This window comes from Microtus pennsylvanicus, chromosome 9 (genome assembly GCF_037038515.1).
Source record: "Microtus pennsylvanicus isolate mMicPen1 chromosome 9, mMicPen1.hap1, whole genome shotgun sequence".
NCBI classification, from domain to species: Eukaryota; Metazoa; Chordata; class Mammalia; order Rodentia; family Cricetidae; genus Microtus; species Microtus pennsylvanicus.
In genome coordinates, this window is record NC_134587.1 from 98880502 (window position 1) to 98897304 (window position 16803).

A 16803-nucleotide genomic window follows, 5' to 3' on the forward strand; every position below is an offset into this window, starting at 1 on the left:
TACCTATGTGGTTTGTTAAACCAGGGACCTTCCATCAGTGTAAAGACAACCCTGACTGCATCCCCCAGAACAGGGCTGAGTGGGGTCAAAGAGACGGCTGTAAGGACAAGCTCTGAACCACTTATAACAACACTGAGAAGGAACTCAGCCAACTGTGCTAAGAAAAATCACATACAGTGTAGGTGTTGACATTTCGATTAGTGTTGGACAAGAGCAGGAATACCAGGAAGTCTCTACTAGCCAGCCTTTCAACAATTAGAATGTGACAGTCAGGACACGAGACAAGTAACTGTAAACACAAGTTCCTAGAGGAATCTGATAGTAGAATTTGAGTACCAGGCCCTGAAAATAACGAGGTGTTAGAGGGAAGGCTTTGAAGAGAACGCAATGCTTAATGTATTAATGGAAATTTGCATATCTGGTCAATCTTATTAGTGCAACCTTTTCAGAATAACAAAGGATATGTTCCTATTATTTGGACATAGTTCATATATTAGAGCAATTAAGGGAAATGGTTATCAGTTACAAACCGGTGAAACTAGCAAAAATGGTTAACAACAACAACAAAAACAACAAAACAAATCCCACTTGCTACAGCACTGAGTGACAGCAGCGGGGCTGCTGAGGCGTCTCTCCCAGTGCCTCCCACTGCCACCAGTGCTGAGGCTGCTGCAGCTGCACCCACATGCAGCTTATATAATAAGCCAGAAGATATAAAGTAGGCATCTTGCAATAATCTACTCAGGTTGATTGCTAATCAACAAAAAGGAAGAGAATAAATTAATTATATACTTATACTTGAGAATGCCATACATATATTTAAGCTGAGAAAACTTTAGCTTATCTAAAAGAAGTACATCCCAATTTTAGTTTACACCTTTCAGTAGTTAAAATACCTCCCAATACTTAGTCTAGGATGTAAACCTTCTGCTTCTGTTGACCAAATTCTACAGTTCCATGTATGTGCCACTACGCATATTAATATAACTTTATATCCTATCATGAAATAATTCCATCAGGACAGTATTTCAAGGGGCCATGTAATTTGACACCTTAGCTCTTCTCAAGGATAATACTCATTTCCTGGTGTATTTGTAGGACACACCTTTGTGTCGACAGAACTCCTTGTAGGCCTCCTTCACAGACTGCATGCATCTGTGTAGATGCTGTCTGGGCTGGGCTGAAGTTAACAGTCTTCCTGCCTTGCCCTCTGCAGCACGTGGGATTGCAGTTACGTGCTGCCACTGCAGTCTGGCTTTAGGTTTTAAATGGATCCTCATCTTTCTCCGCAGGAAAAACATTATATCAGAACATTTCTGTTCTCATCTGCTGGTGCTAAGGCCGTGAGCACGTTAAACCCAGATTAAACCCCTGAGGTATAGTCCTAGATCCCTTCGTTTTTCTGTTTTGATTCTCTTGGCTTTTTTATGTTGCTTACAGTATATTCTATTGTCTTAGCTCCAATGGAAAGAAATCCTAAACAGACCAGGTGATTCAAAGCACTGCTTGAGCGCTTACTTCAGGTATGGATTTCCCCTCAACTCTTCAGTGCATTTGGCACTGTTATAAACTTAAACAAGAGCAAGGCTTTAGGGAAGCTTACATTTCCAACGCTATGTTGTCTTCACTTTTAGTATTAATTAGCTTTTTCCCCCTAGAAATAGGGGAATCACATAAAGCAGTGAATGACTTAAGTGTCAGTGTTACTACTGACTGCACATCAAATTCTACATCAAAGAATTCTTTTAATCCTTTTAAGTTTTAATATAAACTATGAGTTAGTAATCCTCTAGCTATACTATATAGTAGTTTGCTATGGGGGCATTTTGTTCAGCCTCTGATTACTACCATAAATACTCAACATTGTTCCCTCAGGAACCTTTATTTTTTATAAATAACTGCTGACATTATTAAAAGAGATGTTTATTATTTAAAAATGGATTTCAACGTAAAAGATTGACATGTACTCAGGAAAAAGCAGGTCTAACTTAGAGTGTCTTGAAGCTGGAGCTCAAACGGATGAAGCTCATGCTGATTCGAGGGCTGCTCACTGCGGTAGAACCAGACACTTCTAGCTGTACCAGAAAGAGAACCGATGCTGTGGGTGTCATCTGGCTGACTCTTGTGCCTTCTCTCTCTCCCCCAGTCTCTCTCTTGCAATCTTAAGGCTGAGAATTTGAAAAGGAGTTAAGACATAGTTGCCTACTGCACTCCTTTTGTTCTCATGGAATGAATCAACCCTGAAAACATTAGTAATTTAGGGAGGAAATACACCAATAATTTTCCTTAACAGTCATTACAAATACAAAGTTTAGGTTTTTCTCTCTACAAGTTCTTGTAGGCATTGCTGCAATATGAAAGCAGGATTCTTGGGTGAAAACCTCTGGGGAATAGCTCTGGCACCTAATGGCTACAGGAGTTCACTATATGACTGTGGACAAGTTGTCTTGTGTATGGGTAACAACAGGATTATGAGCATGACATTGTTATGCTACCATTGCTGAAACAACATGGAGGAGACTGCACACATGGTTGGCAAAGTTGATTATCCTATATGGATAATTAGTATTATACATTTATTAGCCATCTTCGTAAAATCAAAGTAGGCTGAATTACTCAAGAGATAATGGAAACAGGGGCTGTTTTCTAGTCCTAAATATGCATTTGCTTGAATTTTAGTGAGTTAGATTGTTCTAGTAACAACAGAAAATTAAGAATACTCCATATTACTCCAAAAATATGATCTTTCCCCCCACAAACTAGGCATGGGCCAGATCATAACTGGTACTTCATTCTGTCAGAGAGTAAAAGAACAAAACTGTACTAGCTGCCCTGTCACAGTCTAACTGGATGCTGCCCACTCAAGCTCTGTAGTTGTCTCTCTGTTTGCAATTGTGTGTGACAAAGCATTCATAATAACAGTTTATCATAAAGGCATCGAGACTCACACCTGACGCTCTCTGGAAGCACTGCTACTATTTCGAATAGCAAAGGAGGAGACATAAAGTGATTCAAACAGCCCAGGAAACGGCCAGGCCAACTGTGCATGCCAAAAGTATATCTTTCTCAACTCTGTCCAGACACATGGGTATTCTGTACCTCAAATACTCCATATTGAAGAATTTTTTAGAATGAATACTCTACCGGTAGAACACAAAATTCTATAAAGAAGTTTGACTAGAAATTCCTCCACCTTCAACAAAGTGACTAGTTACTTGTCCAGGCTAGAGTCTTGGTGAAATTAGTTCATCTCTATCAAAGTATTAACCTTTTCATCTCCTTACTTGCTATCTAAGTCAACCACCCACATATCTATGCCCTTGCAGGACACCACAAGCGTAACCACTGTTGTGAGCCACACTGTAAAATGGGCCTGTTAGAAAAGCAAGGGCTTTGTTCCTCTGATAATCCAGCAAGATCCTGAGGAAAGTGTAAGTTTATTTAGACTTTCTGAAATTTACTGTTGAGACTATCCATTTACTGTTATACCCACATTTTAAAAACCAACCCACTGAACTGAATTCCCTTAGGAAGTGTGCTTCTCTGTTTGCAGAAGAAACAGACGTGAAGCCATCACTTACTCCTAAATCTAAAGGAGGCAGCAGCTGTGCTGACGCACACCTGTCCTCGGCAAGCACAGACAGACAAGTAGAGAGCTTGCAGCCAGCCTGGGTGGAAAATGAGTCCTGTACAAAGAAACCTCCAGAAGAGAAATCTTTCCAGAGCCAAAACCAGGAAAAGCTTCCCCTAAACAACTCATATTTCCTAGCCTCAGAAATGCAGCACAGTTTATAACTCTCATTTCACTTTGACTATGACATAGATAAATCTTTTACTTAACGTTAGCGACTACTATAGCAGTTGCTAATGGCTCGCTGATGGATAATACACAGTCTTAACTACAATTCATGTACTTGGGTATAGTCTTCAACTTGTCTGGACCACTGTATAAGGAAATAGTGTGAAAGGCAGAATAGACTTGTGCTTGCTTCAGCCATCACTTACATCCCCACTGATGGACAACGGCCATCAAAGTATTACTCTCCTTACCTGACCTGTCTTACAGTGATCAACTAAAACACTAATTACTATCCGTGTGTGTGCATAACTGTACAATTCAGTTAACTAATACTACATTTGGGCTTTGCAAAACGACCTATTTAAAGTACATTCGATGTATGCCTTAGTATTTCCTGACTCTTGGGCTTCTGAAGACATGTCTATTAAGCTCTGCGGCAGAGGATAGAAGACGAGCAAGGAGACAGGAATAATCTGAGCCGACAAACACTTTGATCTCTTCAGAAAGTGTGTTTCTTATTTGAAAAAATACATATACAATCTCCCCCTACCCGTCCCACCCACAAAGCTCTGACTAAGCCACACATTTGAAAACTATTGATTAGGAACAAAAATGACTGGTAAACTACTTTATTCACACTTTGAGATTTTAACAAAGTTTTGGTTTTTCCTTTTTAATGTGTGTGAGTGCTTGCCTGCATGCCAGTCTGTGTATCACATGTGTACAGTAACTGCGAAGGCCAGAGGAGACCCCTCGATTCCCTGGGACTGCGGTTACACACAGTGAGCCACCATGTCTGTGGAGACCCCTCGATTCCCTGGGACTGCGGTTACACACAGTGAGCCACCATGTATGTGGGTTCTGGAAATCAAGCTGAGAAGAGCAGCTGGAGTTCTTAACTGGCCAGTCTGCTCCAGCCTCAGCTCCTTCACAGGCCCAGGACCTCAAGCATACTGTGCTGCTCCATGCCAACTTGGTTTGCTTTAAATGCTTTTGAAGGCCCAGACCTTTCAAACTTCTGCACCAAACCTTCCTTTCTTAACCCTAATGCAGACGTAAGCATTTCTTCTTTGCTGGCACACTATCCATTTTCATTTCTCCACTATAGGAACTGTCACAACTGTTTTCCACTTATTCACTCCCTCTCTTGGTTACAAACATCACATCATTATTATAAACATCACACCTAGCATACAGTACAGCTTGATGTGCATCTACTGAATGGATGCAAATGATTTACTTAACTCAGTTTACAAACATCGTATCATTACTATAAACAGAGCACCTAGCATACACTACCACTTGATAAGCATCGACTGAATTGATGCTAATGATTCACTTATCCCAGTTTAGGACCATGTAAGACACAGATGTGCCAAACAACATTTGCAATGACATTCTTAAGACGAATACATAAAGTTTTCTGGAGAGTTTCTCATGCTGTGCACAAAGCAAGGCGAGGCCACAAAGGAATATTAGCATAAACTGAAGACAAATCTTTTTGTGCTAATAGATCTTGCATTTAGTAACTATCATAGGTGAATAAATTCCTGATGTGAATATTTCTAGTATACACAATGCCTTTTAGGAACTAACTTTTTTATATGTACTGGATATTGAAAGATGAAGCACAATCAAGAATGTACTTCAGTTTCTTTTTTTCAGTTTATTTGTTAACTAGTTTTATTTTCTTAAATTGATTTTATTGATACATGAAAACATAAAAATTGTACATATTAACAGGGTACCATGTAATTTTGACTGTACATCCTGTGTAATGTTTAATCATGTTAAATACAACCTGCTTACCCCTCATTACAGTAGAAATGCCTTCCTCAGAGCTTTAAAAAATGTATATTATTATCTATAGGAATGTACTTTGAGGTCAATGAAATAAACAAAGCTTACAGTGCACAATTACTGTCTTAGAGACTCCTGCAACTGCTAAGAGTTCCTGTAATTCTCATCCTCCTTGGTGATGGCATCTAACACTTACTGAGTACACAGCTAGAAAAACAAGCAGAACATAAGTGCTTCACTTACTTGGTCTCACTCTTTTAGTATTCTATGGGCAACAAACCATTATTACCCCTACTTTACATATGAGAAACTAAGGCACTTAAACAACTAAAAGACTTTAGCTAGAATATGAACCAGCAGTCTCACTCATCACTATTTTAATTATGTTCATGTATGTATATATTTAAATTTTTAAATTATATGTTTGTATGTGGGTAGGTACACATTTGTGTGCCATGGTGCACTACTGGAAGCAACAGGATAACTTGCAGGAGTTGTTGGTTTTTTTATTTTTTTAACCATGTGGGTCCTGGGTACTGAACTTGGGTTGTCTGGCTTGGAGGTAATTACATATACTCATTGAATCATTTCATTGGCTCATATGTACATTTTTTAAAGGGAGGGAATATTTATCTTGATGCATAGTTTCAGTCTGCTATGGCAGGGAGGGCCATATGTCTGCTATTCATCCATTTAGTTACCAAATATTTATCTATCATTCATTATATTATAAGGCATGGGCTATAACTATGAATATGTGTGTGTATGTGTGTGTGTTGGTGTGTGTAAAATTTGTAAGTAAGGTTCTTAGCCTGAAGGAGATAATATTCTAGCGGAAGATAAACAAAAAATAAGATGAATTCTATGAATTATAAAATAAATAAAAAGGTAACTTTGGATGGAAATTACTGTGCTCAAGGCTTGTGAAGATAACATTTGAGAAATGATACCTGAAAGTAAAAAATGAGTTAGAATTCATTGGACTTTGGTGGTACATGCCTTTAATCCCAGCACTCGGGAGGCAAAGGCAGGCAGATCTCTGTGAGTTCGAGGCCAGCCTGGTCTACAAGAGCTGGTTCCAGGACAGCCTCCAAAGCTACAGAGAAACACTGTAAAAATGCGTTAGAATTGAAAAGAACAAAGAGAAGCTCAGTCTGGGTCAAGGCAAAGTCTCTAACATAGGAAGGGTTTGACTATCAAGGGGAAAGAGGATGAGAGCAACTGGGAGGTGAGTCAGAGAGGTGGTTAATGTCTTGTCAAATTTTACAGACCATGGTGAAGAAGGAATGCAATTTAACAGCAGCAGAAAATCTCAGGTCTTAAGCATAGTACTGGTGTGATATAATAGCTAACATTAAAAATGCTTCAGGTTTGAATTGGGGCAAAGAAACAGAATGAGGAAGATTAGTTAAAAACCAACTGGATGACATGGCTAGTGGGTGGACTAAATATGCAGGTGACAGCACAAAGATTTGATTAATAAAATGTGTCCCCACTTTAATTAAGGTCAGAGAGTATTTGTGGGGCAGTGCCAGCAGAAAGGCTCAAGATATGGCCTTGACAAACTAACATTTATCTACTGAGGACTCCTGTTCTTGTTGTGAAAGACTATCAAGGGCTAGACTTAGCCTCCCACAAAACAACTAGAAAACTGGATAAAACAGATAAAACAACGTAGACACTAAACAACATGCAACTAAGAGAGTGATTCTGGGGTGACAGAAACAAATGAGGTGTATCCAGCCATTAAACTGGTCTTCTGTCTGAAAGGACATACCTGAAGTCTGTGTGAACTTCCTAGACTAACAAAATGAAGATTGAGTTCCACTAGGCAAAAAGGATGCAAAACCTGCAAGATCTTACATGTACATGCAGAGTGTCTAACATTAAAAACGGCTCTGGTTTGAATTGGGGCAAAAGGTTACAGATGGAAATGGGGTGAGGAAGACTGGTTAAGAAGGCTGAAGAATTCTCAAGGCTCATGCAGGTAGAGGAGACGACTGAACTTTGACCAGATGTGAGGAGTGTCTTCAATGAGAATCTGGGCATGCTGTGGAGGCCGCAGAAGGTCAGAGGTAACAAGCTGAACTAGCTCTATGGTAAATAATTTTATATCTGCTCCAGTAAAGCTGAAAAAGCTTGAAAATATAAAATGGACTGAGAGGTAAATGGACTCTCTGAAAAAGCCCAACACATGTTAAAAGTATGACAACAGACCCTAGATACTCGCCATGTGATATTTATGATGCCCAGCTTTAAACAATTACAGAACATATGAGGAGCAAGATGAAAAGACCCTAAACTAGTAGGAAAACCAGTAGATAAAAACAGAAACTTGTATGCTAAAGCAATACTTAAATGACTTTTTTATTGAATGAGAATAGCTTATTACTATAGAAAGGAAGACAGGCAAATTTGAACACATGACAAAATCTACTCCATGGAAAACCAAAATGAACGAAGGTTCAGTAACTTATGACATTGTATCAAGTAGTCTAATATGTATGTAATTGGACTCAGGAAGACAGTAGAAAAGGCACAAAACTAATAGCCAAAGGTTTAAAGACTTGATGACAACTATACCATCAAAAGACTCTGATGGGAGATTCCCCTCTCTATGCTATGAATATACTTTATTATCATTGGCTAATAAAGAAGCTACTTTGGCCTATGGCAGGGCAGAATACAGCAAGGTGGGAATTTCAAGTAGAGATAGAGGAGGAAAGAAGACAAAAGCATGTAGTTGCTGAAGGAGAGAGATGCTGAAACTTTATCAGTAAGCCACAGCCTTGTGGAAATACACAAATTAATAGAAAAAGGTAATTTAAGATGTAAGAGCTAGCTAGGAATATGCCTAAGCTAGTGGACAAACAGTGCTGTAATTAATATAGTTTCTGTGTTATTATTTGGGTCAGAAAATGAATAAGCAGTTTCCAAGAAGGATATACATACACCTGTACTCTAAATTAGTTGAATACTAAAAGGAACACTAAATACAAGGGAATGAGGATTACTCCCTGACAAACTTGTCAAAAACAAGTGTAATCTTGAAGACCATAACCCTATATCTAGTAGATATATTCTTTAAAACTGAGTATGGATGATCCTACTGCATGCACTGGCTTTGTGGGAGCCTAGGCAGTTTGGATGCTCAACTTACTAGACCTGGATGGAGGTGGGGGTTCCTTGGACATCCCACAGGACAGGGAACCCTGATTGCTTTTCGGGCTGGGGGGGGACTTAATTGGGGGAGGGGAAGAGAAATAAGAGACAGTGGCGGAGAAGAGACAGAAATCACTAATAAATAAATAAATTTAAAAAACTGAGTATGGAAAAAAGAAAAAAAGCTATCAACAGCCTAGAGAAGAAATGTTGCTTCTCAAAGTGGAAGAAAAAAGTACACAGAGGTAGGCAGAAAGATGGAAGCAGCAGTAACACTGTGAGGTTCTCAATTACACACCAAGTTGTACAATATTACTGGAAGAGAATTTATGAGAAGCTAAAGATTTATTTTGAAAGCAGAATGATCATTTAATTTTTTAAAAGAAGTATATGAGGAAGCTACTAGTAGAAAGAGTAGATGAAATCCTAAAAACACTGAATCCCAAATAAAGAAAAAATAATAAAAGCTCTGCTATTTTGTTTCTGTTTTGAACAAAAGAAGTAGACAAGTAGAATCACAGGTGCAAATCCAGTCACATTAATGACATCATATGGATGCTTATGTTAAAGAGATTTCATACTGGTTACGAAGTAAGACTTTGGCAGGGTAGATGGCTCAGTTGGTCCAGTGCTTGCTGTTCAAGTGTAAAAAAATCTGAGTTTGGATTTCCAGAACCCAGGTTAGGCCAATATGGTTGTACTATTTACAGCCCCTATGGGAGGGAATAGGAGACTTCCTGGGAGCTTCTGGGTCAGCCAGCTTGGCCTACTATAGTAGCCAACAAGACACTTGTCTCAAGGTCCTTTGGCCTCCACATGTGTATTCTCATAAATATGCAGACACACACATATGCACAAAGATTTTTTTTTAAAAAAAGCAAAACTGGACTCTTACTAGGAGAAAACTACTTTATATATAAAATAAAAGTAGACAAGGATGTAAACATTTCTATTCAGTACAAAGGGTAAACTAAGAAAGAGGGAATGACTGTATGAAAGCCAGACACTGTAGACTTCAGATCAGGTGATGACTAGAAATAGCAAGATTCACTTCATACAAATAAAGGTGTGGGTTCAAGAAGCCATAAGAATTCTTAATTTAATTGTAACTGAATGGCAATTTCACCGTTCTTTCTGAGTACTTAATACACACAAAAAAAAAACTGGCAAAGCTTTTAAGTCTTATAGATCACTATCAAAGGACATGTCAAAATAATATCATATCAATTCATCCAGAAGACAATACTACATTTTTATTCACTAGCAGAACTCTACAATGCATAGAATACAAAGCTGACACAATTAAGAAATAGTACAAGTATAGATAAATATTTCAATTTTCATTTAGCAATTGACAGCTCAAGTATACAAAAAAATCAGCAAAGATATAGGAGCCTTGAACAACACTATCAACTTATTTAACTGATATAGAACATTTTATTTGACAGCTGAAAAATAAACTTAGGGAAAAAAAAGGATTTGTAGCATAGGAGCTACAACCAAAGGAGACCGCAGAGTCAACAGCAGTTCAGAGACGAACTTGGAGAGCACGGCGTCCAGTACAGCGCAGTAACAATGCTGCTGAGAAGTAGCAGCATCAAGAAAGGAGAGAACGGGTTCAGGAATGGCAGTGTACTACCAACTGCTGACCTCGACAAGAGCAGGTTAGTCGAAAGCCGTGCAGAAAGAATGTACTTGGGAGTGAATGCATGTGTAGAGACTACAGCATATTTAAGATGTGTAGACATGAATAGCAGAGAAACAGATGGTGGGTGAGTAAACAAGACATGTGGTCAAGCCAGGCTTGCATTTTACGATGAGATTTCTTAGGACACTGAAGAAATGATCCACTATAGAAAAGATGGGCCGGAGCAGAAAAGCAATGGAACAAAGCCCCTGAGAAGGCAAGTGGGTGAGAGAAGACTTTGTGAGAAAAAGGACACAAGTAATTTAACTTAATACAAAAAGACCTGATTGAGCAGTGAAAATCGTTGTAAGAAGTTAGGTCACACTATTTTAGTTTAATGGATTACTTATAATTTTTACTTTAATGGTTCAGTTATGAAGTTTTGACTACCATCATCAATCTCACTGTTCACTACACTGGCCCAGTGACGGCTTTCCTGATCTCAGAATGGGCGTGAAAACTTTTGTTCTAGTCTGAAACGGCCATGGATTGCTAGGTTTCTTCTGTTTTCCTTCTTGCCTCTTCTCTCACAGAAATCTACACAATATCTGCATTATGGCTAAAATCTTCCAGAGTAAGCAGTTCAAATAGAAGTTTTTAAGCTCAATTAAAGTTTTAAGAGGACACCAATATTCAAAAGCATCAAATAATGTGAATATTAACCTAGTAAATAGCAATAAATTCAAAAGCTCGGGCTAATGACAGCTATACAGAAAGCACATGGGGAGCTGGCGAATGGTTCCGATTAAAGTGCTTGCCAAACAAACATGAGGACTTGAGTTTGATTCCAGCACCCATGTAAAACGCTTACCATGTGATGTGTGCTTGTAATCTCAGTGCTGAGAGGCAGAGACAGGGATTCCTGGGCGTGGTGGTGAGCCAGCCTAGCCTAACTGGGAAGCTCCAGGCCAATGAGAGGCGCTATCTCAAAAACCAAAGTGCACAATGTCTAAGGAACAATGCCTGAGTTTGACTACTGGCGCCTACAGACACACGTGCACAATTACATATAGTAATATGATAGCGCTTATGTCTGATAACCTTTGGGTTTAATGCTGAAGACTATAAAACTGTTCTGGTAGTTTACATCTTCTAATGTCTGCTATTTAGAGTAAGCAACAGAATTGAACATTGCTAGGTTTAAGAGAAACATAATTAAATACTTTACCAATAAAAAGGACACTCAACTAGATTGAAAAACAAAATGATGTTATTTTGAAACACAGTTAAAAATTAAAGAATTCTGGCAATTTAATTATATATAGGAGCAAATAGACAAAACAGTCAATTTCAGATATAAAAATATGAATTTAAGCAAACACTTAATTTTTCATTAAAGAGATACTTTTAAGTAAATTATAATGGTGCTTTTTAGCACATGGAGAAATGGATATACTTCATTCATTTTTGAGGAATTTTAATAGCACAAAACCTATTCTGTGTGTGTGTGTGTAGACAGGAGGCCTACATTTCTCTCTACCTTATTTTTTGAGTCATGATCTCACCAAACATGGAGCTCACCAATTTGATTAGGTTGGCTCAACAGCAATGCCAGCGATCCTCCTGCACTAGGATTTCAGCTGGGTACTACCCTGCCCGGCTCTACGTGGGTGCTGGACGTTCAAACTCAGGTATTGAAGCTTACACTTTACTAACTGAGCAATTTCTCTAGCCACAAAACTATTTCTTAAATAGAAATAATTTAGCCATTATAAATTTTGGATTTTACTTGTAGAAATTTATTTTATGAAAATAATTATAGGATTAATAGAGACAGAGGTCCAATGATAGAAATGTACTGCTAAGAATGTGTTACAAGTAATCTAACAGAATTCCCAACACCAGGTCAGGATTCTCCAAGAGACTGACTCCTAAAACATTATAGCCCTTGACTGTCCTCCCAGTCCCGAGGTGGGGTGTGCCTATTGTTAAAGCACGGCCCAGATGCCTCTCAGCTGGAACTGACATTATAGCCCTTGACTGTCCTCCCAGTCCCAAGGTGGAGTGTCCCTATTGCTAAAGCACGGCCCAGATGCCTCTCAGCTGGAACTGACCTGAAGAACTGCTCTGATGACTAGCTTTCATAGAACCAGAACGTTTCATGCAAGCTTCCAAAAATAGGGGAAAAACAACAGTTATACCCAGCTATGATGCCTACGAACCACAACAATGACCAGCACGGCACGGTAACTTTAAGGGTGCAGTAGTGGCACACACACCTTGACGATAACCAGCAACTCGCTAATCAGACTTAAGACCCACTCAACAAGAGGAAAATCACACCTGGCACTGGAAACCTAGCCAATTAACCATGGCTAGTGAAGTCATAGATCTTGGAGAAGAACCTACATCCTCCACTTTACTAAACCAGGATAACCCTTAAGTATATTCTAAATGTTTATCTTTATACTCTAAGAGTGTAAGTGCAGTCCTTACTTTTTACCAAGAAAGCTTCTCTTTGCAATAGAATGAGACCAACACAGAAAACAACAAGCAAAAGTGCAGAGTTATGGAGTCCTGCCCCAATGGATACACCTACCAAACAACCCTCAGCTAATGCTCAGAGAAGGAGCAGGAAGGTGTACGAGCCAGAGGATCAGGGAGTTTGCTATAAGATAGCATCTCTTAGTAAGAAGGTCAGGAGCTACACCCATGCCTTAGCAGTGAGACTGCTAAAGCATGAGCTGAATAAGAACAACAATAACAGCGATGCCAAAGCAGAAGGGAAGGCGGGCCTCAGTCTTACACAAAAAACTACAGGCAACTAGGGAATACTGAGAGTGAGACAAGCAGTCTTCACCAGGGAGCAGCACATCAACTGGTGATTCAATACCATGAGGTTTGCCCTGAAACAACATACAAGTAGCAGACAAGACTGGGCAGGCTATGTTAAGGAATACATATATATATATATATATATATATATATATATATATATATATATATATGTGCATGCTAACAACAATTAATGGAAAAAGAGACTTTAAGTTATACTTATTTTTAATAATACCAAAACAATCAAAACAATATTTGTAATATTGCAATATACACAATAAAAAGAGCTACACAAACAATATACATGACATATTTTGGTAGGTATACATATGTAAAATTACATATAAGTAAAGTAGGCAAATGAATTTACAAATCCAGAGGAGAGCTCTGCAGGGAAGCAGGCGGAGGAGCTAAGAGAATCCAGATGGAAGCTGTATCCACTCTGCACCACACAGTCCTACTTGTAGAATGAAGCTGCCCATAAAAGAGTGAAAACCACAAGAGCCAGAGTGGTGTGCAGGAGTCCAAAGAACTATCAGGAAAGGACTTACACCTCTCCTCTGGCCCCTCTCAACAGAATCACAGGAATATCAAGGTTGCTGAAACAGCCACATCCTTTAGCTGGAGGTATTGGCATTTGCTGTGGGACCTGATGTGTGGTAACATTGAATGGTAGCTGAGAAAACAATTCCTCAGATGAGCAACTCGGAGTGGCTGCTATAAACTCTGTCTTATTCCCCAAGAAGGATATTTATTGAGAGAGAACCAGAGCTCCAAAGCTATTTGTTAGTACCACTAAAAAGAGCCTTAGCCAATATCCAGTAAAGTCAGGACATTCTGTCGCTTTTGTTTGTACTTGTTTGGGTTTTGAATCAATTAAAAGCCAGCACTGGCCATCAGGCAATGCTATCAGTGGAGAGACAGCATCATCCAAATGAGACCACACTTACCTTTGGGTTGTTTGCATCAAATAGACCAGTTGAAAGCCCAATCAGTAAGGAGTTCTTGGTTTTAGTTTTTGGTGGTGAATCAGAGTGAGACTGGAGTGAAACTGGTTCTGACTGAACTACGCTCAAGTGCTCAGAATGAGCCACTTTCTGGAAGAATGGTTCTGGTGGTACTGACTTCTCTACGTCACATCTAGACTGCTGAGAATCATCTACTGCAGGCTCTGTGGAATAAAAAGAGATTATATCATAAATTTATAGAATAGCACTTAAAATTCTAAAAATATCAGCAAGTATCATATAATATTTAACACGCATCCCATCCTAAGATCTGCAGAGATGGCTTGGTGCTAAAACACTTGCTGTTCTTGCAGGAGACCTGGGTTTGGCTCCTAGGACCCAGCATAGCAGCTCGCGACCATCTTCAACTCCAGTTCCAGCGAATCTGACATGCCATACTCTTCTGGCTTCTGTGGGTACCATGACCAAATGTGGAACAAATACTACTTATATGCAGACAAAACACTCAGCCATATAAAATATTTTTTAATTAAAAATGAATTAAAAAAAACTCATACCAGGTAAACAAAATGAAAGTATACATATAAGTATACTGTATACTATCTTATAAATAACCATTAAGGAGATATAACATTTCAATTTCATATATATTTTTATTGTATTGGAAGTTTTAAAATAAAGAAATGTAAAAATACAATTTAGAAAATCAATTTTTCCGAGCACGGAGGCCTGATCTCTCGGCGCCAGGAGAGCCAGCGTTGGGGTGAGTTTCTGGCCCCACGGCGCCAGCCTGGGACGGGGAGCTCAGAGGTTCCTTGGCCCCCTATCCTTCTTGGGCTCTCTGCAGGGCCTCTACTCCTGGCATACCGCCTCTTTCTTCCTAGCACACCCAGCTTCCATCCAGAACCCTCCCCACTTCGGCCCCACCGCCCTCTTTCGGTACATAACATCACCCAGCCCAGCCTGTCTGGGCACTGGGTCTGAATCCTCGGGGCACCCAAGCGGGGGACGGGAGTTCCTTTGTTTCTATGGCCTGCCTGCACCAAGCAGGGAAGGTGCTTTGTTTGCGACCTGCCCAACCAGCACGGAGACCTGATCTCTCGGTGCCAGGAGAGCCAACATTGGGGAGAGCCAGAGTTGGGTAGGCAAGGAGACCTGATCCGGTAAAAGAAGATCCATAAGGGAGCATTTGGAAGAAGAGATGGGCAGACGCCAAGGCAAGAATTCGCCCAACAAGCTGAAAAGCAACATGAAGCCATCAGAAACCAGCGACCTCACAACGGGAGGACATGAACACCTTAATCAAGAAGAAGTAGAAAAGATTGACTTCATGAAAGTGATTGATGCCCTTAAACAGCATGTAAAAAACGCCCTTATAGAAATGGATGAGAAATATAACAGAAAGTTTGAAGGATTGAATAAATCAGTGAATGATACCCTGGAAAACCAAGGAAAAACAATCAAACAGATAATGGAAACAGTTCAGGACTTGAAAACTGAAATGGAGGCAAAGAAGAAAACACAAACAGAGGGCCGGCTAGACATGGAAAACTTAAGTAAACAAACAGAGTCTACAGAAACAAGCATAAGAACAGAATACAAGAGTTAGAAGAAAGAATCTCAGATTCTGAAGATAGCATAGAGAAAATAAACACACTGATCAAAGAAAACAGCAAGTCCAACAAACTCTCATCACAAAACATTCAGGAAATATGGGACACAATAAAAAAACCAAACCTAAAAATAATAGGAGTAGATTAAGGAGAAGAAGTGCAGCTCAATGGTCCAGAAAATATACTTAATAAAATTATAGAAGAAAACTTTCCCAACCTAAAGAAAGATATACCTATGAAGGTTCAAGAAGCATACAGAACACCGAATAGGCTGGATCAAAAAAAAAAAAACATCCCCTCGCCATATAATTATCAAAACACAAAGCATACAGAATAAGGAAAGAATATTAAGAGCTGCAAAGAAAAAAAGGCCAAATTACTCACAAAGGTAAACCTATCAGACTTACACCTGACTTCTCCATGGAAACCATGAAAGCCAGAAGGTCTTGGATAGATGTACTGCAGAAACTGAGAGACCATGGATGCAAGCCCAGATTACTATACCCAGCCAAGCTTTCGTTCACTATAAATGGAGAATATAAAATTTTCCAGGATAAAAACAAATTTAAACAATATGCACCCACAAATCGAGCCTTACAGAGAGTAATAGAAGGAAAATCACTAACCAAGGAGTCCAACAATGACCACAATAAGTCAAACATCTAGAGACCCTTCACCAACACAAATCAAAGAAGGGAAACACACAAACTCTACGACTAAAAAAGTGACCGGACTTAACTGGTCATTAATATCACTTAATGTCAATGGACTCAACTCACCAATAAAAAGGCACAGGCTAAGAGATTGGATACGAAAACAGGATCCAACATTCTGCTGTTTACAAGAAACACACCTCAACCACAAAGACAGGCACCTACTCAGAGTAAAGGGCTGGGAAAAGGCTTATCAAGCAAATGGACCTAAGAAACAACCAGGTGTGGCCATACTAAATTCTAACAAAGTTGACTTCAAACTTAAATCAATCAGAAGAGATGGAGA

At 39.3% G+C, this 16803-nt stretch overlaps 1 protein-coding gene across 1 annotated transcript in view; it reads right to left on the reverse strand.

The window, feature by feature from the left end:
* Window positions 1-16803, reverse strand: part of LOC142857840 (serine/threonine-protein kinase Nek1-like) — a 113602-nt gene that overhangs the window by 5980 nt on the left and 90819 nt on the right. The window contains exon 18 of the mRNA XM_075986862.1: window positions 14174-14394. Within this exon, the coding sequence (XP_075842977.1) occupies window positions 14174-14394 (221 nt within the window). The remainder of the gene's footprint in view (window positions 1-14173; window positions 14395-16803) is intronic.